This window comes from Meles meles, chromosome 3 (genome assembly GCF_922984935.1).
Source record: "Meles meles chromosome 3, mMelMel3.1 paternal haplotype, whole genome shotgun sequence".
Taxonomy (NCBI): Eukaryota; Metazoa; Chordata; class Mammalia; order Carnivora; family Mustelidae; genus Meles; species Meles meles.
Window position 1 is genome coordinate 122918495 of NC_060068.1, and position 21068 is coordinate 122939562.

The following is a 21068-nucleotide window of genomic DNA, read 5'->3' on the forward strand; positions in this document are numbered from 1 at the left end:
AAAATATTTTAGAAAAACAAAACCACTATGCCTTATTATAGAGAGAGAGAGAGAGAGAGAGAGGGAAAAAAAAGGAAATTGGAAAGCCACGCCAGTCCCTGAGGAAGGGGCCGTTTGGCTAGCAAATGGAAAGAAGGTCGTTCTTCGATGCTCAAGTCCCCATCCTGGAAGGCCAACGATTCTCATCCCAGTGGGGGCGTTCCTCACGCTTTTTAGTGAAGAAAATGGAATCATTTCAAGAAACCACCCGCGGAAAATACCTGAAGATCTGAGTCCCCCTAGTCCCTCTCTGGGGGTGTCTATAAGTCTGGGCGAATAGAGCTTGGAGGTGCAGATGAAGGCAGCCACCATGGGAGCTCCGCCCGTGTTTCTTAGACTCCCTGCTGTCTCTTGAGCCTTGCCAGTGTAGACAATCCCACAGCCCGCATACAACGAAGTTGCCCAAACACCAGAGCCCGCAGGGTGGCCCTTGGCCTGGGGGGAAGGCAGTGCGCTGAGTGGGTGGGGTGGCTACGGGGCCTGTGGGACAGTCCCAGAACTGTTTCGCCTCAGGAAGCTAATGGGAGCCCGGTTAGGAGGAAGGGATGGAGACATGGAGGGAATGGCAGAGACAGACATAGAGAAAACTAGAGGCAAAGAGATTCTGAGACCGGAAAAAGAAAACAAAAAGAACAAAAGGAGAGGAGGGAAGGAGGTGGCAAGGCTGGGAAAGAAACCTAGAGAGAGACAGAGGACGCGGAGTCAGAAATGGAGAGAGAAGGGTGGGCAGGATACCACAAAGAGTCGGGGAAACTAAAAGCAATACCGAATGAACTATATAAGGAATCATAAAGCTGTAAAGGAAAAGCAGAAGTTACAGTAACACGGAAACCAAAAGTAACAAATAGAGTAGAAAATAGAGAACATCGTGGAGAAAGAAGTGGAGAGGTCAGAATTTAAAAAAAAAATTAAAATACCGAATAAAAGGGGGAAAACTGAGGGAGCAAGAGGAAATGTTCATAAACGCTTCGAGTGTGTGTCCTGCTGGAAGGGACCACCCACCGCTCATCCCGTGATCCTGAAACTCAGCTTTTCAGCCGAGGTAAGGCTGGGTGGACTGGGCCTCGCTGCTTTCACACCTGGGCTCGGTATTCCAAGGTTTCCCGGTGCCCCGCCCCTCTCCCAAACAGTGACGCCACCAGGCTGTGGTGACGTCACATGACTTCACGCCCCACCTGTGGTCCCACGTAACCCACGAGGGTGCTGGTGTTCTGGGTTTGTGCCCCGCGCTTTCGCCTTAGACAAGGAGCATTTGGAGACCCGGGACACGCACGGGTTCTGTGCACACAGCCCGCCCACAGTGCACCCAGATCCCCTACTGCCAGTCCTTGGGTCCGCGCAGGGCCTGAGGCCTCACTGGAAAAAGAGGAGGTCATTGGTTTGGTGGGGGGAGGGTTCTGAGTTCTTAGAAGTTCGAGGTCACCGTGCCTCTCACCCCCTAGGTGGGTCTGGCTTGTGACAACCTAAGTACCCGCCGGGGGGTGGGTTGGGGGGTGCTTTCATTCTCAACCCCTCCTGGAGCCGACCTTCGACCTCTTGGTCTTGAGTGCCCTTCCCAGTCCGCCCCACCCCGTCAGCACCCAAGCTGCCCGCGGCTGGCACGAACTGACCTGCACCGCGGATCCTCCCCGGGGCCCCAGGCCGTGGTTGGAGCTGAGCCGAAAACCGACGAAGCTTGGAGAGGTGGACGCGCCCCCGCACACCGCGGCTCGGCCTCTGCCGCAGATCGGGTGGGGCGCAGGGCCGGGCTCGCCGAGCAGTATTGGAACGAAAACGAAATAAAAGCGGCGTTAAGTGAAATAGCTAACTTTTTTATTAAATAAAACGACTTAAATAAAAGGAACGGAAAAGGAGAGGAGTGGACCCAGCCTAAACGCAGGGTGCCCCAGCCCTGGCGCTCCCCCCAGCCACCTGGTCGGCCGCCCCTCCTCCAGCGGCCCCCGCGGGGGAAGCAGGTGGCCGGTTTCTAAAGAAAAAAGCCAAAACTTTTATTATTTACACGTTTGGGCAAAAGTACAAAGTATAATACAGGCGCCCGGCCCGGGGGGGTGCGGGCGAGGGGCGGAGAAACGTAAGGCGCTTTCTTTGTCAGGCCCGGGCCTGGGGCGGGACTGGGCGCGGGGCGGGGGCTCGGATTGTGCAGCCGCGCGGAGCCCGGGCCCGGCCCCCTCCGCGGCCGGCGGAGTTGCGGCCGCGCCCCGGGGCCTAGTCGAGCTCGGAGGCCCCTGTCCCTCTCGGCCTCGGGACCCCCCCCCCCCACCCGAGCCCGGCTGGGGGCCCGGGGCACCCCGCCGGGTAAGGGCGGCGATCCTTGAAGACTGTGCGCGCTGGTGGCTCACACCAGAGAAGTGACGGCGGGGACCTTGGAGCTATCCTCCTCCCAAGGCTGCAGATTCTGCAGAGCAAAGAGCGACGAGTTGTGCAGACAGAGAGGGTCGGGCTGGATGGAATCGTTGAGGCTCTTTTGGAAGGCGTCGTGTTGCAGCTGCAGCATGAGCCGGCTCGCCTGCTGCCGCTCCGCCTCCCGCTCCTCCGCCGTCTGCCGCCTGCACCGGGGGAGGGAGAGGGACAGCACCGTCATGCACCCGGCACTGCGGGGCCGCCGGCAGGGCCCCCAGCCCTCCCGGGAGCGGAGGCCAGCCGGGAGCCTCGAGGCGCAGGACCCGTCTGCACCCCTGCTGGCGCTGTGCGCCCGAGGCCCGCGCGTCCGGGGAGTGGGTTGGCATCGTTTGTTTTTGTTTTGTGTCGGGTGGTCGCGGGGAGGGGACTCAGCCCGCCGCCCACCTGCACGTCCGGGTATTGTGGCTTCGCCAACAACAAAGATGTTTCTTTTGCGGGATAACAGGGACATGGCATGTGTGTAACTGACTCGGCCTTGCGGACAGTCAGGTCGCTAGGGTCCGCGAGTGGGAGGGCTGCTCTGCAGCTGCCCGCGCTGTGTCCCTGGGCCGGGTCAGCCTCATCCAGTTCTCCCAGGCCTTTCCCGAACCTCTCTTCCAAAACACGATCGCTTCGCCGTTCACGGGTTGGATGGAAATAGGGATCGGATAAAAACGGGGCTGGAGTCAGGGTGGGGAGCCTAAGGAGGAATACGGAGACCGCGCGGACTGTCGGATATCCGAGCGGGCAAGCGGGAAGGATTAGGGAAGTGCGAGAGAGCCCGGAGTGGGGTGGGGCGGATGCTGGTGGAGGTGCAAGTGAGAGGAAACCGAGAGGGCGCAGAGTCGGAAGAAAACACTGAGAGTTGGAGAGGCGCGCGAGAGCGACACGGATGAGAATGGTGAAGCCGAGGCGCGGGAGAGAAGGGCAAGAAACACAGGCCGGCAGGAAGGAGAGAAGGGAGATAAAATTTGGGATGGAGTGGGGAAGCGCAGCCCTGGGAGGGCGGTTAGCGGGGAGCAGAGGATGAGGAGAGCGCGAGGCCGAGGCGCGGGGCGGGTGAAGAGCGTGTGCAAGATGGGCCGGGCCGGGCCTCTCTCACCGCCACTTGGTCCTCCGGTTTTGAAACCAGGTCTTGACCTGCGCGTCCGTCATTTTGAGGGACTTGGCGAGCGCCGCCCTCTCGGCCGAGGCCAGGTACTTCTGGCGGTGGAAGCGCTTTTCCAGCTCGCAGATCTGCACCCGAGAAAAGGACGTGCGCGGCTTCTTACGCTTGGGCGGCGTCCTGTTCTGGTAGGGGTGGCCGATGCGCCGGGTCACGGTGAAGGGCGTGAGCGCCGCCGCCGCTGCGGAGACACACGAGGGCCCCTGAAGCCCAGCCCGGCTCCACTGCCCTTCAGGCCCCATGCGGACCCCGTGTCGCCCGGTGGGTCACAGAGTGCTCCGCTATTTCGTTGGTCCCCCGCGTCCCTAGCGGCACCAAGCCGGGCGGGAGATACTCTCCTCTGCCCCTGGGCGTAGGCTTATTTCCCCGAAACTCCCTGATTTTCCTCCCCCACCGTGATTACCCCGGGCGCCGAGCGCTGAGGCCTCTGCCGCGCCTGGGCCTCCGGAATCGTTTCCCAGAGTGGAGCACCTAGGGCGCGGCGCCTCTGGCCCCGGGAGGGCCGAGGCCCAGTGCCTGTCGGCTGGCCCTGCTCACCTGTGAAGCGGTCTTTCACGAAGCGGCGGCTGCTCTCCATCCAGGGGAAGTTGAGGCCGCCCAGACTGGAGACCGTGGGCACGGAGGGCATGGCGGGCAGCGCGCTAGGCAGAGGCGGTGGCACGGCCCCGGGAAGCGGCCTGTGCGCTGGCACTCGGATCACGCCGGCGGGCGCCAGGCTCAGGTTGACACTGTAAGATCCCGGGTCCTCGAAGGGCGCGCCGAGGCCGGCAAAGGAGGCGGGTAGAGACGGGTACGTGGCGCCCGGACGGCCCCCGGGGGCCCCTCCCAGGTAGCTGGCGCCGTCGGGGCCCCGCGGGGCTGGTGCGCTGTCCTGGTCCGGGCTGTTGAGGATCTGGTCGATGCCGAAGCTGATGGGCTCGTGCGGGTGCGGGGTCTGCGCGCCGGCGGGCGCCTCCATCCTGGGCGGGCGGAAGGGCTGGGCTGGGTTGGGCGGGGAGGCGGATGGGTCCCTGTTACGGCGCGGCCATGGAGCGCCCGGCGCCTCTCGTTGCACTGAAACTTTGCCAAGAGTGCGCGGGCCCGACAGGCTCTGTGTCATCTTTCTTGAACCGAACCTGGAGTTTCCGCTGCTAATTCCTCTCCCGCCTCAGCCATTGGCTGCGATCAACAAGCCTCTCTCCTCCCATTGGCTCCCGGCTTTCAATAAAGGCCTAATTCATGGAAATAGGAGCTTAGGGACTGTTCCAAGGTGACATCATTTTAACAAACGAACAATAGGTCAAATTTATTAGCTGGGATAATGGGCGGCGGATATTAGCGCCCGAACCGCAGCCTCCCAAACCCGAAATCTAACGAAGCTGCAATTAGCAGACGCTCCCCGCTCCTCCCGGCCGGGGCCACTACCCCGCCGCAGCGCGGGGCGGGTTAGGGTTCTCTGCTGCTGAGATTGCCGTTTGCTGAGGGGGGTTTCGTTTTCTTCCAATTTTTTTCATCTGGGTAAAAACCAAACCATGTGAATTCTTTCAATAACAATGGAGTTGCAAGCCCGGAACGGCCCTGTGGAATCCGCGGAAGCGTCTTGGACACCCTACCGCCACGGGAGCAACGAAAGGAGCGCACCTCCCGGCGCAAGCTCCGCGCTCCCAGCGCGCGGGGTGAGGGGAGCATCGCAGCACGCTCCGCGCTCCCGAGGACACCGACCCGCGTGGGGAGAACTCACCCCCGCCCGGGCCACTTTGGAGACACTCCATGGCACTCGCCAGGCGGACCGAGGTGTGATTCACAGGTGCCCACGCGTGCCCGGCCCGGCTGGTCTAGGGACCCAGGGTCACCCGGAGGGGAGCGGGGATCCAGCTCCTCGAAATTCGTTGCAGGATGGACGGGGACTGTGGTCGCGTGTGGGAACCCTCCCATGGCACAGCAGGTGTGGGGACCTGGGATGCCCTAGTGGTGAGGCGCGGGGGCTGGTCGTCTTTGGAGCAAATAGACGGATTTCTTTGGGTAACGGGAGCAGCGAGTCCCTCCCGCGGCAGGCCAGCCTGGCGTTGGACCACTCCCTCCCTGCTCCGTTCATGCCCGCGGGGACTGTCGAGGCCGGCGAGGCGCACCGTGGACAGGACAGGACAGGACCTCAGGGTCGGCGGCCACCCCCAGCGCCAGCCTCGGCTGTCTCCCCTGGAGGCGACTTACAGAATCGTTGTCTACCCTCGAATTCTGAAATCATTAGGTGCAAACTGCTGCATCCCTGGCCAGGCCCTCTCATTCTCACCCCGTCTTGCGGACATGGTGACAGCTCGGAAATAAGGCTGGCCAGAACTGAGCGTTCACATTCGGGTCGGTCACCTTCTAGCTCAGTGACCTTGGGCAAGTGACTTCCCATCTTTAGGCTTTGGTTTTCTTGTTCATGAAATGGGCAATGCGTGCATTGCGGGATTGTCCTACGCCTTGAATGAGATACTGAGAGAATGCAGGGCTTCGGGCCTGGCACATAGTAGGCACTGAGCTGCTGCAGCCCCCCCACGCCCAGGGGATAGTTGATCTATTATTCTGATGAGTCTTGTTTATTTGTTTGCAGTTTTATGTTATTTGCAGAGTCTCAGTATCTTGAAGAGAAACGTGTATTTGTCTATCAGTGGGATCAGTCCCAGAGGACCCAGAAGGGCAGGAGGCAGCATGTTGGGGGTTCTTCCTAATAATCTGTCCCCCGGTGACCTAGAGGCCTCAGGACTTGCAATCTTAAGGCCTTCATTCCTGAGTCAGTCACCGCCCTGCTGTGCGACCTTGGGCAAGTCTCTGGCTCTTGCTGGGTAGGGGGAATGAGGCTACTGGAGTGTGAGGGGTGAGGAGAGATGGTGCCCAGGCCCCGGGGGTGAGCCCTCTTCTGCTCTTTTGGGGATCCAAGGACCTTCAAAGGGAGCAGACGTCATTGCTCCCTGCCGGGGGTGCCTGCTTTCTAATTCTGGCTCTGCCACTGGTGGTTTGGGGCTGTTTGGTCCCTCCTTGCTTCTCCTGGAGCCTCATTTTCCTTATTTGTAAAACAGGAAGGGTACTAGCTACCCCCAGGGTGGCTGTGAGAAGTAAATGAGATAAGGTTTGTGGACATGCCTGTGAGAAACCGGATTATATAATAACAACTTTAACGACAACAGTAAGGCCGCAGTAGGTTGAGAACGTAGCTTGTGCCAGGCAGGGGGCTGAGCACTTCCTCACTCCTCACACAACCCTGTGAGGAAACACGGTTATTGATCCCATTTTTTACCTGATGAGGGAACTTTGGGTCAGAGAGTTCACGCAGCTCACAGCCCCCCCCTCCAGGGCTAGGTAGGCACCTCGCCAGCTCTACTTCCCTTCTAGCTTCCTAAGCCCCAGGGTTCCAGCCCTGTCCTCCCCACTTCCGGGCTTTGCTAAATTGGGCTAACAAGGCGCACCCCACACAGCTGTGTGGGCTTGGAATTAGAGAGAAGTGGGTGATGTAGCCAGCCCTTCTCCCGGGTACCACAGTGAATGGTCCAGTGTGTAAGGATCGGATTCCGACCTCTGTTTACCAGTTGTGGCCTTGGGGAATCACTCATCCTTTTTGTGCCTCCGTTCCTAGTCCTGTAAAGCAACAGCACCAATGTCATGGGATTAAGTGAGCCCGACCCAGTGAAAGCACCCAGCAGTGCCGACATGGATGGGACAGAGCTCGGCCTCACTGCCAGAGTCCCAGCTTTCTGAGATGCATGGTTTCACCGTGTTCCAGCAGTCGGCGCTTTGGGCCACACCGATCACAACCCCCCTGTTTTCCAGCCCAGACAGAGTGGAGCTGTTAGCCCAGGAAAGGGAGTGATTGGGGGGCAGATAGTAGTCCTGGGGGTTCTCAAAGTCTATGCCTGGACCAGCAGCAGCAGCACCTGGGAATTTGTTAGAAATGCAAATTCTTGGACCCTAGCCCAGACTTACTGAATCTGAAACTCCAGGGTAGGGCTAGGCAATCTGCTTTCACAAGCCCTCCAGGTGATTCTGATGATCGCTCACATTTGGCAGCCAGTGCCCAGAAGAGTGTCCGTTTCATCCAAGTTTTCCAATTCATTGTTACAATGTTATGGGGAGATACTCTCCCAAACTCTCCTGTGAATCTGAGCTAATGTCCTCTGCTCTTTATTCCCCGTGTCACTGAGCTGTGCCTTCTCTTATCGTATTTACCAAAGGTTTGTCTATTCTACGGGTCTTCAAGAGAAGACTTCTATTTCCTTCTTTTTTTATGCCATCTCTTTGAGGAATGTTTTATTTTTATTAATTATTTTCCTCTTCATTTGTGGGGATGAAAATATAGTTAATTTTTATCAAGATTTCTTTCTTTTTTTTTTTTTAAATAAAGATAGTTAAGGTTGTACATTTACCTCTAAGCAGTTTTTGCCCACTTGGACTTTGATGCGCATTTGGTGTTCCTGAGATTGTAATTTTTTGCTGTCCCTTCTTGCCGGCTACCAGCGCAACGGGGCCAGATACACATGCACACGCACCAGGGGAGAAAGTGACAATTCTAAGATCCAGGGTCTTGGGGGGCCTCAAAGACTTCCAGAATGCAGTGCGTTGTCTGTTCTTCCCCATGGAGAAGCTGGGAGGAAGGGAAAAGCTGCTGGAGGCCCTGCTGGGAGACATAGAGGAGGGTAGGGGCCTGCAGGGCTGGGAGACAGGATGTTGGAATTCCCAACTGCCCATGTGTGGGAGGCCAGCTTCATTCGGTCTCGCTGTGCCATCGACCTCTTGTGTGAACTGGACTCAATTTCCCTACCTATGAAATGGGGTAAAGATCGAATCGGGGCTCTTCAACATATTTGGGTCCATAATCGTATTTGAAAGATTGGTGAAAATACTGTGGGCTATTTCCATAGACAAAGACACAAACACATAATTTGGCACATGCACCATGTCACAGGGTGCTTACCTGCCCACCTTCCATTCCTGGGTTGCACACCCTAGCTAGAAGTCTGTAGGGGCACCTGCAGTTCTCAGGATGGAAGGCTCTAAAGATGTCTGCCTAAAGTAGTCATTCATTCAGCCACTTACTCAACACCGATGTCCTAAGCACTTATGCACATCTCTGGACCATGTCCCAACTCTGGGCCTCAATTTCCCCATCCGATAGTGGGAATAAGGCAGTTTAAGCTCTTCATTGCTGCCTCCCCACGAAGAACCTTCCTGAGGAGGTTCTCAAGGGCCCAAGACTCTGCCAGCTGGAGGAAGGCAGAGGCCGCCTGGTGCTGTGTGCTCTTTGTGTCTCCCCTCCACCCACCCCCCACCCCACCCCACCAGCACCGGTCGTGAGACTGAAAGGACGGTTGGCTTGGGGGAGTGAGGTCTTTTACTCAGGGGCATGCAGCTGGGAAGGCTGGAGCTGGGATCTGAAACCAGGACTATCTTGACTCCAGAGCCCATGCTTTTCCCTTTACCCTATATTCCCATTTCTACTCTGGGAGCTGGTAGTAAGGGTCCAAGGCCCAGGACTGAGTGTGGAGGAGAAATCAGTGGAGGAGTCGGGGGAAGGAGCTCAGGAGCAGGGGTGAGGGCTGGCCATGGTGGGCTCACTTCTGTCCTTCCCTCTCCCCAACTGGCCTGAGAGTTCCTTCAGGACAGAACAGTGTTGACGGCATTTGATTCCGTGTCTTGGGGCTGGGGCCACAGGAGGATCATGGTGAGAGTTCGTGGTACTAAACTGAAGAGCACACAGCAAGGTCAGACAAGGGGAGAGAAAAAGGATCCAAGTGCATCCATGGCGGGGGGGGGGGGGGTGCCCAGCATCCTCCAAAGCAGCCCCCATGCCTCTTCACTCTCCATCTCTGTTTATTTTCATCACTGCCCCCATTGCCTGTGGAACCCCTCTATTCACCCTGCTCAGCAGCTTTCTGAAGGCAGAGGATTTTGTCTCATTCTTGGCTTCATCTGTGGTGGAGAAATGAATGACTTCCAGGATCTTGGTGCTGAGTCCAAGCCGGACCCTGGTCTTGAGGAGGGCCTGGCCTGGCAGGGCGGCCGGCAGTCACATGGAGACGCTGGCTGTGGGGCTGGACTTAGGACAGAGGGTGCAAGAGACAGAAGGGAGAGGGGCTGCTGGAGGCCATGGAGGGGCATGTGAGCCGGGACCCTGTGCAGATGACCGCGTGTGCCCTCAGGTGCAGGGGGGCGACATGGGCACTGAGGGCGGCCCCGCGGTGGTGGTGGGAGGCCTTCTGAGGTAGCCCCACCCCTGACCTCATGCCCTGCTCTTTCCCTCCATCACCCAGCAGCCATTTTCTCCATTTCGGCTTCTACAACTTTCCTCTCTTCCTGACAGATTTCTCTACTAAATTTGACTTCGTCTCCACACTTTGGTTGGGCAAATTACATCAGGATGGATGTTGCAAGTACCCTATATGGTTTATTTATCGTGATACTGTTTGTATCTCACGCTTATAAATAACTTATGTTATAGCTTTTGTTTGTGGAAATGTAACTTACATATTTTATTACGCTTTCTGTAAACCTCAAAAAGAATCTTGTCAAGGAAGCGCTCTTATCAGCAATCCAAACTATGGGGCGTAAAAACCGACACTACCATTATTTTTTAATATGCCAAGGAGGCAGGTTACTCTTGCTGTAGTTTGAAAGGTTTGCTGTCATCGTAAACTTGCACCTCAATAAAACATTAAAAAGTCTCAAGAACGATTTTATGAAGTTCAGGGAGGAGGATGAATCGGTGGCAGAACCCATAGGCACAGTACTCAAGGAGCCCGGCTGTGGGACTGGCCTTTCTCTGAAGAGTGTCCAGCTTCACTGGGGGGGTCGCAGAGGGTCCCGGATCCACCTCCCCACCCACTATCCCTGGAGCCCCAGGGTGAAGTACCCAGCTTCAGGGTTGAGAGAGGAAAAGAAACAGGAGTTTTGGAGTCTGGCTGACCTGATTCTGAATCAGGCTCCGTGGCCTTGGGTTAGTCTTTCAGTCTCGGTGTTCTCATCTCTAAAATGGGGATACTACTACTTACTTGACATTCTGATTGGGAAACGTTAAATTGAAATGAGATGGCAATTTGCAATGCTCAGGGGGTGCTCAATAAATGATAGTGGCTGTAATTTTTTAATTTTCGCCTTGAAACTGTTACTTTCTCCCTTTCTACTCACCTTGCTCTCCTCTCCAGGTGCTCTTTCCGTCCTCACTGTAAGGACCTGAGTTCTCCCAGATGCTACCGCCCCGCGACGCTGGACTGGCCTCCGTCTAGATAGGGTTCCCATATGCTAGATTTTTCACTCTCGCCTATTTCTCTCATCCAGACTATCCTATTCTTTGTTCTCATGCTTAACTCTCTGTTGGTGGGTACCTAATTGTCAAGGGTCTCAGCTGGTGGCTGTACGCCAGGCCTGTTTTGCTGAAAGAGACCTTCAGTACCATAACCCAAAAGCACTTCCAGGTTGGTCAATGGAAGCAAGTCTGGGGGCCGAGAGGGCTTTCCTGGGCAGCTGGAATCAATCCTGCTCCCTCATCTCTCACGCATCCTCCTCCCCCTCCCCGCAAAGAGAAGCCTGAACGGAAAGCCTAGAAAAATGGAAACATCTAGAACACAGGCAGGATACAGCTTTCTCAGGGTCAGGGTCTTAAGTCAGTGTGGAGGGCAAACATTGAGCCAAGTCCAAACACCTTCACGCTATTTCTTGCGGGAGAATCAGCCGGAGCAGTTTGCTAGAAGAGCCTCCCTCTCCCCTGCAGGAACGAGGCAGGTGTGCAGAGCAAACTCCTCAGAACGACCAGGTGCCGCCCCCCCCCCCCCAGCTCACACCTCCTGCCTGCCCCTCCCTCTGGCCCTGCAGAACTGTCCACAGGATTTATTTCCTCCTGTTGCTGAACGTGTTACATACGTTTGTGCTCTCGTTCCGGCACGTAACAAATCCACCTCGTTCTCTTTTGTGTAGATTCTGGGTGTCTCTCTGGAGAACTTTCTGCCCAGGAGTCCTCACTCTCCCTTCCTGCTGCAGGCTGCGGGCGGGGGAGTGGTTCCCAAAGGGCTTCTACTGGGCTCCGAACTGGAACACTCGAACACTCGCAGTATCTGTGCTCCTGAAACGGCCCAGCTTCCCCACCCCCATTTTGTCCTTAGGGCACAGGATGGAACTTAACCCTCCAAAGAAAATTCCTTTGCAGGTTTCTAGGGAGAAACTTGAAGCCAAACTCAACCTCTCCAGCACAGACCCGATAAGAGAGCTGTGGCAGGCATCTTTGAAAATGGCTTCGGAAGATCGCCGTGTCCTAGTGTTCACACCCTTGTGTAACCCCTCCCCTTGGGTATGAGCTAGTCCTAGTGGGTTATTTTAGTGGAATACAGCAGAAGTGAGGGGGTGTCGCCTTTGAGATTAGTTGAGAGGCTGGACTTCCAGACTGTAGCACGGTCTCTTCTCTACTTTGCTTGCTCTGACGAAGGAAGTTGCCATGTTGTGCGCTGCCCTCTGGAGAGGCCTGGGCAAGGCGCTGAAGCCCTCAGCTCGGTGAGGAGCTGACTCCTAGCTGCGAGTGCACGCGGGAGCAAGTCCTTCCCCAGCTGAGGCCAACAATACCGATGGCAGTCTGGGAGAGACCCTTAAGCAGGTGACCCAGCTGCGGATTTCCAGCCCTCAGAAACTGGGAGATAATCAATGTTGTTCTAAGCCACTACGTTTTGGGGTAATTTGTTCCATAGCAGCAGGGTTCAGAAAAACAAATGGAAGTGGGTATGAATATTAACTGGTTCAATTCACCGTTCTGAAATACAGGTTTTCTCAGAAGAAACCAGGACTTGCTCTGAGGTGAGAAAGACATGGGTTCAGCTCTCAGCTGTGTGGTCTGGGCAAGCTATGCACCGCCTTTGGGCCTTCGTGGCGTCCCCTGAAGGGTGGGAGTAATGCTGTCTCCCTTCATAGGGCTCTTGTGAGGACCAAAGGGCATGGCAGGTGCTCTGTGAAGTGTGTGCTGTGTCTGCTCTCAGCCTGTGTGAGGCCTCACAGTACCCCTGGAACCCCCACCCCACAACAACGAACAGGCTGCCGTCGGCGGTGGGGGCAGGCCTGATAAGTCCTCCTGTGGGAGCAGATCTCCAAGGCCTAGGTTGATGGAACCTTCCCTGGCTTCTCTGTGAAACCACCAGGTGACCTTTGGCGGCACACTGTTGTTTTCTTGAGAACATTTCAATGTAGATGGGGTGTTGCTTTTGGAAAGAAGTGTCAGAATGGGGGAGGCCCTCTAGGAAGCATTTTTGTGGGATGAGGATGTAGTAATAAGCCCCTGAGAAACACATTCTCAAGTCAGACTTCTTCCAAGAGTGGATGTTTTATAAAGTTTAAAGTTTACCTTCTCAAGGAAAATTACATTTTCCTTTTCCATTCCAATTTCCTTTTCCAGTGGAAATTCCATTTCCGCTGCTAATGAAGTATAGCATAAGGCCAGGCTTGTGTTTCCATGGAATACCAGAAGCAACCCTCTTTGTAGCACACCTTTCCCTGATTTCCTGGCCTCACATATAGAACAGAAACATTTTGAGATCAACTTGGGTGACTTTGCTTTGACGTGACATGCCCGTTGCTAAACTCAACTATCAAGAAAGGTTTCAAGAAACACTAGTCCAGGAAACATGATTATAACAGGAGCCTGTGGATTTACTTCTTCTTCACCAGGAAGGCCAACCTTTCATGTCTCATTAGCAATAAAGCGCACAATATTTGCTACAAGCCTGAACCATGAAGACAGAGCAGTGAGATACAAAAGCCAGATGACAGTGGCAATCTCAAATTAATAGCCTAGTTACAGTCTGCCACAAACTGGAAGGGCCTCCTTCATGTCCTAGGTTTGGGTTAGGTCACAGTCCCCAGGGTAGTAAAGGGTTTTTGTGGAGGGACGGAAATCAGCTGTTCTTCGTGCTCTGAAAATCTGAACTTTAGCACCTAGCTCTGTTTTGGTGGCCCAGGTGGCAGTGAATATATATTGTAATGGGGCACCTGCAGCTTGTCTTAAAAGTGAAATGGAGGCAGAAGAACTGGGTGCCAGCCCCTCCCAGCACCTCTTGCGGGGGCCGCCGGCACTCTCAGAAGGAATAGCTCTGCAGGCGGTAATTCTATGGCTTAATTCTTCTAGACCGGACCGCTTCAGATCTATGCCAGTGAAAAGCAAACGTTGTTTCTAAGTCATTTAATTGTGTTACTGTCTCTCAACTTTATCAGATGCTGCTGAGGCCAAGAGGGCTGTGCGCGGCCCTGTGGGAGGCTCTGGCGGGCTCCCAGCCTTGTTCTAAGTGCCCACAGCTCAGAGACCCCAATGCTGCTTCTTCCAGACTCGCAACAAAATACTAATTTAATGGGTTCAAACGGTATTTGTCTTGACACAGGATCCATGTTGAAGGCTGCTCTAAGACATTCCCGACCTTGATGACAGAGTACCATTTACTAGTATAGACTAAGGTTCAAACCTGGTTTATTAAGTTCTTTGGTTAAATATTGTTTCTACACCCTTTTAGAGAACAAAGATAATGGTATTTTATAGAAAGACTGAAAACCCATTTCTTGCTTTCTCAAAGACTGAATTTACATTGTGCACTATTATAAATTCTTAGAATTAGACGAGACTTATAAAAAGGGAGGGATTTTGTTGTTGTTTCTTTTGAAAAATAGATTCTCCTGGGCTAGCCAACATCACTGTCCTGGGACCCAGACGCACAAGAGTCTCTCCGTAAAGGCTGCTCGGCACGTGGTCGGGGGAGGCGGTCAGCTCATCATGTCCAGACTGCATGGCTCACTGCTGCTGTCGCTCCGCAGGGCCTCTGCCATGTCTCTTCTGAAGACAGACAGGTTCTGGGTGAACCTGTGGAAAAAGGAAGAAAGGCTGGGGGCAGCGGGAAGGCCGAGGGGGTGTGAGCAGGGAGGATGATGAAGACGCTGCAGTGTCAGGACCTTGGAGAGAGCCCCGGGTCCTGGCTGAGCCCCTTCCTAGTGCACATTTTGTGGGTGTACTATTTAAAAACTGCTTTTAAAAGTCAAATTACACACAGGCAGTAAGGAATATGAAGAAATGAATCAAAGCTTCTGTGCCAAGCATTGGGTTGAGTTTACATACAAATCCATTTAGGCATCACAAGTCTTCCCAAAGCTTGGTATTCGTATCCTCACTTTGCAGATGAGAAAACCAGGCTGGATTACCTGGGTTCGAATCCTGGCTCCACCACTTCTTAGCGGGGTGATCTTGGATGAATACTTAGCCTCTTGTCTTGGGGCTCAACTGGAACAGCTACCTCATGGGATTGTGGGAAGTGAGAATTCACTGACTCCGTTGAGACAACGGCCATATGTACTCGCCCTAGTGCATGGCACGTGGAAAGCATCTGTACTCTCTTAAACAGGAGGGCTGTCTGGCACCGTTTCACAGAGCAGCTCGGTAGGGGGTACTTCAATTCCCAAGCCTCAAGTGATGCAATCTCCCCCCTTCTGGCACCTACAGTGTCCCCATTCATTCAGTCTCTTCTGCCTGCCAGAGGATCATGGCATGGGACGAGCAGTCAAGGGTGTGTCTGCAGAGCCTATCCGACTTGGCCTTGTACTGCCAGGGCTCAGGCTGGGGACCACCACACGTCACTGTGGTTATTGGGATGACTGATGACTCACATTTCAAATGGTGAAGCATCTGAATGTTACCACTTTTACAAGAGGTGGTGCAGGCAATTCCTCCCAGGCCCCGAAAACATTTTCTTCCTACATTGTTCATTATGGTCTGTTTCCTCCATTAGAAGCTTCTAATGGAGGAAAGGCAAAAACCTTGAACAAGTATTTCACCACTGGTATCCTCAATGCTGGCACACAGTCGATGCTCAATAAAGTTTTGTGCTCTAAATAAATGAATGGATGAAAGCATACCTGATAAGTCTGGGTTTCTTTCATTTAGATCTCACTGGCAACTATAAAACCAGCCACTCTTAAAGGTTGGGCAGAGGAGGGAATTCATGTTTACTATGGCTCCTATGTCCCAGGTGCCATGCTTTACTACAATTCTGTCCTTTCACTATCACAACCATTCTGTTGGCGAGCACACTGAGTATCAGAGCAGCTGACTGCCTTACTCACTGCCGCACAGCCTGGAGAGGGCAGGGATAAAATTTAAAGTGGAGTCCGGCTGACCTCTAAGCCTGTGTTTGTTCAAACACCGGGAAGGCTTTCCTCGTCCTTTATAGCAGTTCTGAGCTTTCCTTCTTTTGACTTTTTCAATGAGTTATTTTTCCCATCTTCTGCTGGATTATAGAATGCATAAGGGCACAGGCTGCATTTTACTAATCCCTGCTTCTCTATATAGTGCCTAGTGTGGTGCTTAAAACAAAAGCAAATAGGGACACATGGGTGGCTCCGTTGGTTAAGCGTCTGCCTTTGGCTCAAGTCATGATCCCAGCATCCTGGGATCGAGTCCCACATTTAGCTCTCCACTCAGTGGGGGGCCTGCTTCTCCCCCTCCCGCTGCCTGCCGCTCCCCCTGCTTGTGTGTGCGCTCTCTGTCAAATAAATAAATAAAATCTTAAAAAAAAAAAAAGCAAATACCTAGTAATATGTATTGGGCGGAAATAAGCTGAGTCTATGCTTATAAGATGTAACAGAAAAGCCACCTGAGTGCATGCTCGGAGTCAGCATGATCCAGTTGTTCTCCACAAGCCACAGACGCTGAGCCTACCGGGCAGGGCTTACCTGTCTCTGTTCTTGACGGACAGATTCTGCTCTACTCCTTCCATCAGGTTCCTGAAGCACTGGGCAAGGACCTCCTGCTTGGGGAGAGGCTGGCTGTTTATCAGACTTGCCCTCAGTTCACTGAAATGCTGTGGGGAGAAAGAACAGCCTCAGGGCCTGGACACCAGAGCTGGGCCCCTGAGAGAGCTGTGGGGGAGGGTCTTGACCTGCTCCCTCCACTCAGCGCTCCTCACTCTCCAAGGTGCTTCGGTCCAGGCCCACTTTGAACTTTAAGCCAAAGCAATAGCTCCATTCCGAGGTATAACTATATTATCCCTTCTCATAAAGATCTCTTGTGATAATTGTTCCCCCATCATGGAACAATCTAGGCCCTCTGTGGGGGACCAAGCACGTGAAGGTCTTCCTGACTCTCATCGCCACTCATCACAGAAAGGTTGAAAGAGGAAGGGCCTCTTCTCCTCTGAGGCAGGGGAGAAGAATTTAACAGGGAGGACTTGGGGTGACTGGAGGAAAGGCCCAGGGTCCCCCATCAGGCTTCGTCATTGTCCTTGGCTTTAGTGACTCACTTCTCACACAAGCCCGGACTTGGTCCCGAGTGTCTGTCCACTGGCTGAGGCTGGGTCTGCTCCCCCGAGGCCAGGCACTAGAGGGGTTTGCTTCCTTCTGAGAGGGCCTTCCGGCCCTCAGAAATGCACCTGTCACACCCAGTGACGAAGAGCTGCACCACCCTTCCCCTCTGCTGGGGTCTGCGGGCTTTACACACACAAGCTCTTGTGCGACACACAGCTCATCACTGCAAACGGCTTAATTTCCTCACAAAGACAACATTTTGCCAGTCATGTGTTTATCCTTCCCAGCCCAAACAGCATGATATTTAATTTCCATCATACATTAAAACAGCACACATCAAAAACACACATAATTAATATGTAGTCAGACTAATACTTAAATACTATATATCAGAGGCATTACACTTAAACCACAATGTCTTCCTGAACAAGATTGGGAATGCACAAAACTACTTATTTTTCCCTTTTATAATGATGCAGTGACTCACACGAAATAGAAAATTATTAGTTTTTCATCCCAAACCATGAAATATTGCCTCCATCAGTAAAGTATAATATTGTGATGTCATAAGCTTTTTCTAAACACCGAATTTGCCCTTATTCCCTCTCAATCATTTTAAAAGAACTGCTCTCTTTTATAGAGCTTGGATTTAAATCACAATAACACCGGGGGAAGATGAATGACAGTGCTATTGAATGTGGCTAAAATTGGATACTTCAGCACAGGTGAATGATGAGACAGCTCTTCTCTTTTTGATATATTTTCTTCTTCTATTAGTTTCCTTCCAAGGCTGGGATTTCAGTTTGAATTTTAATGTATGCGGCTGCCTCTAATCTCACTGTCTTTCTCCCCAGTACTATCTTATTGTATAGACAATTCATTCTCCCGAGCAGTAATGCACTGTTCCTCCTGACTGCTGGGGAGACAGGGAGTGGGCTCAGGAGGAAGCTGGAGGGCCTAGGAGGCTGCGCACGGTGGCAAGTGCACGTATGAGCTGGAGACTTGTGCTCTCAGGTGGAGGGTGCTGGCTCCGCAGTGAGTCCCTGAAGGGACGATGACCACGTAGGCCAGTGGGGAGCAGAAAGAGTTGCAGCTTGGAATTCCACAGGAAATGGGGTAAGCACATGAGGGGGAGCTTGAAGCACTACTGAGCAAACCATCTGCCCAGCGTGTGGCGGCTCTGGGTTCCAGAAGAGCTGGTCTTGAGGTCTTCACTTAGCTGAAGAAGACCCGAGGCCTCTGGGGAAGGGCCATCAGGGGGATTATGGCCTTGCCCCAGAGTGCTCAAGGTTCCAGCTCAAGCTCCGTTGTTTCTTCTGTTCTTCTTGTCGCAGCTCAGCCTGGAGTACAGCTTCTCCCTCCCCCACCCAGGGTCCATCTCCTGTTGACATTCCTGCAATCACACTCACCTTCTCGTTGAGCAGGATGAGCCCCAGCAGAGGCCTGGATACTGACCACTGGTTCCGACAGTCTTCAAAGACAATGGTGTTCATGAGGACAGACATCATCTAGAAGACAGAGTCAAATGAAGACCTTGGCTCCGAGGTCCCCCCAATCCCAGATCTGTCGTGGGCTCACCTTCTACCCTATATCGTGCCAACAGCCACGAGGGCTCTTCCTGGACAAAGAGTTTTGACCCTGCAAGCCTATAATGCTGTACAGAGGAACTCTTGGCCAAGACTCCCAGTGCCCTGAGGAAGAGTTTCTACCACCAAAAGCTTCAGTGAGAACCTTCTGGGTGGGCAGAAGTCAGAGGTTACAGAGCTAAGAGGATCAATCTCTGACTCTCAACCCTGGTATACTTTCTTCCATGCAAGTCGCCAGGCAGAAGCCCATCTCACCCTCCTTCTTGCCTCTCATTTCACCAGAGGTCACGTTATGGAGGGGCAGCATCTCTCAGAGTGAGGGAGAGACGGGCCACATTCCATGTGACCTCAGAAGGTCCTGTTTCCTGCTGGCTCAGGCTCATTTGTTCTTTATTCACTAGCTCACTCACTCACTCCACTTTTACATGAACATACAAATGCATCTTCTTAAATTCAAAGTCTCAAGACACCTAAGAGAGGTCAGAGAACAGGCATCTACTGCGACCTCTGCCCTGGGGGAGCTAGAAGCTTCCTAGGGCAGAAATCAGGCGGGGCCCAGGGCAGCAGGCTAGGGATGCTTCTGGGTCCTTTGAGAAGGCAGGGAAGATTCTGTAGAGAAGGTGTGGGTTAAGGAGAACACCATACATGTGTTCTGGGGACAGAGGGCTGTGCAAAAGGAGGTTGGAAAAAACTACATGTGACGGGGAGAGGAGATGGGAGCCAGAGAAGCCAGACTCAGGGCCAGGCTGGTAGACCATGCTGCGGAGCCTGGACTTCATCGTGATGAAGGGGGAGCCCGTGATGGGTTTGTGGCAAAGGAGAGATGCTCAGATCTGCACTTAAGCAAGATCCCGTCGGAGACAGTAGAAAGCGTGCAGTTGCAGGTGACATTAACGGACGAAGGCCAGGGTTGGGGTTCCTGCAACAGTCCGGGCAAGTGGCAGGGAAGCAAGCTTCAGTCCCCCGTGTGCAGCTGATGGTACACTTGCCTTTCTTTGGACACTTTCCCTCCCATTTCTAGTCATTCCGTTTCCACAGCTCCAGAGCTCCTGTGGCCCAAAGAGCACAGGGGAGATGGCCGTTATGTGGGAAAGCTACCACCCGCATGACCCCTGAAGGGGCTCTGGTGATGCCTGCTCTTGTCCCCTGCACTTCTGCAATCCAATCTGCCCAGCAATCTCAGGCCAATTACTGAACCTCTCTCTCTCTCTGTGTCAGTTTCATTAGCTATCAGGAGGGAAATAATCTAGCCCAAGAAAGCTCTGAGAATCAAATGAGATGGTGGAAATAAAAAAGTGTTGCAGAGAGGAGAAAGTGCCATAAACATTTAAGGTACACGATAACAACAGTAATGAGCATCTCTGTAGTTCGAAACATCTGCCGCCCCGTACATCATCATCATCCTGGCGGTTATGCTGGTTGCAGGTGAAATCGGCTAACTCCACGTTTACTGTATGTCCAGGCTCTCGGGGGAGAGGTGAGGGACTCAAGCCCGGCCCGCTGAACATCACTTGTTCCGTACGATCTGACAAGCCACCCAAAGTCGTAGAGCCACAAATTAAATTGACAAGCAAAACTAACAGATCTACAGAGACAGTCTAAAATATTACGGGCTTTGCAATCTGAAGGCAGAATGGATATTTTAATGGAAAAGATTAAAGTCAGAGGCACCAAACTCCTCCAGTAACTGACAAAGCAATCCTGAAGTGATGTGCCAATTACTTTATACGGTCCCTCCGTGGATTCATTTGTCTGAATGCATGTATTTATGTCTGTAATAAGTAAGGCGATGTTTGAATAAAATACTTTTCTAAAAATAAAGTTGGCTAAAATGTCTGATTTTTAAAAAAATTTTTTTTACTCTTCTGCAAAAATGGAGATTAGTGAGCAAATGTACTCAAATGCTATTGACGTGGCAGCTGCGGCGGGAGGGGACGGCACAAGTGATGCCGCGGATTCCTTTGGACAACGCCCCCCCCCCCCCCCCCAGTCTGTAAGGATAGTGGGTGAAATGCCTGCAAAATCTCTGGTAGGAGGCTCTCTGTGCTCAATGACATGGGCACATGCAGGCTCAAAAGGGGGCGCCCTTGGCGACTCTGCACCCGGGCGCCCTAGCCTGCACGGAGTCACATAATGCAACTAAAAGCCTGGATTCCACAGGATCCAGCAGGCCCCCACCCCCCAACTTCTGCTCACCCCCATACTGTTACAGGATGGCTGCAATGGCCATTCCTGATCTGCCCAACTGAGACCTCGTTTTCCAGGGCCCATGTCTGAAACACACACATTACCCACTGTATTAACCCAAGCCACTCTTCTGCCCAGCCAGGGAAGGGACCATTCGGGAAGAGGAGCTATGTGGCTTGGTCCACTTAGGAAAACCATAATCCACATTGCCTCAGCACTTACTCTTTCTCCTCCCTTCTCCCCACAGGCTTTGGTGTGAGTTTGCAGGAAATGTCCCTCCATGAGACAAAACCAGCATGGTGTGGTAGGGACAGGCTTTGGAGTCTGCCAGAAAGGAGGCCAAATCCAGGCCTGCCACTTACCTAACCCAGATGTTGGGCGAGTCCCTTCACTTCTCTGAGCCTTTATTTCCTTACCTATAAAATGGGAGATTATAACAACTA

The 21068-nt window shown here is 53.3% G+C and overlaps 2 protein-coding genes across 3 annotated transcripts in view; both read right to left on the bottom strand.

The window, feature by feature from the left end:
• Positions 1–1961: 1961 nt before the first annotated feature.
• On the bottom strand, positions 1962–4620 carry TLX3 (T cell leukemia homeobox 3). Its single transcript, XM_046000688.1, has 3 exons — positions 4121–4620; positions 3521–3764; positions 1962–2585 (listed from the first exon to the last, which is right to left on the bottom strand). Exons 1-3 carry the CDS (start codon positions 4539–4541, stop codon positions 2375–2377), a joined length of 876 nt encoding a protein of 291 aa, XP_045856644.1. The 5' UTR covers positions 4542–4620; the 3' UTR covers positions 1962–2374.
• A 9396-nt stretch (positions 4621–14016) lies between these two features.
• Positions 14017–21068, bottom strand: part of RANBP17 (RAN binding protein 17) — a 325143-nt gene continuing 318091 nt past the window's right edge. For both annotated transcript variants that reach the window (XM_046000975.1, XM_046000974.1), the window contains 3 exons: positions 18262–18360; positions 16283–16410; positions 14017–14420 (listed from right to left, as the gene is read on the bottom strand). In XM_046000975.1, coding sequence (XP_045856931.1) covers positions 14324–14420; positions 16283–16410; positions 18262–18360 — 324 coding nt within the window. In that variant the 3' untranslated portion in view covers positions 14017–14323. The remainder of the gene's footprint in view (positions 14421–16282; positions 16411–18261; positions 18361–21068) is intronic.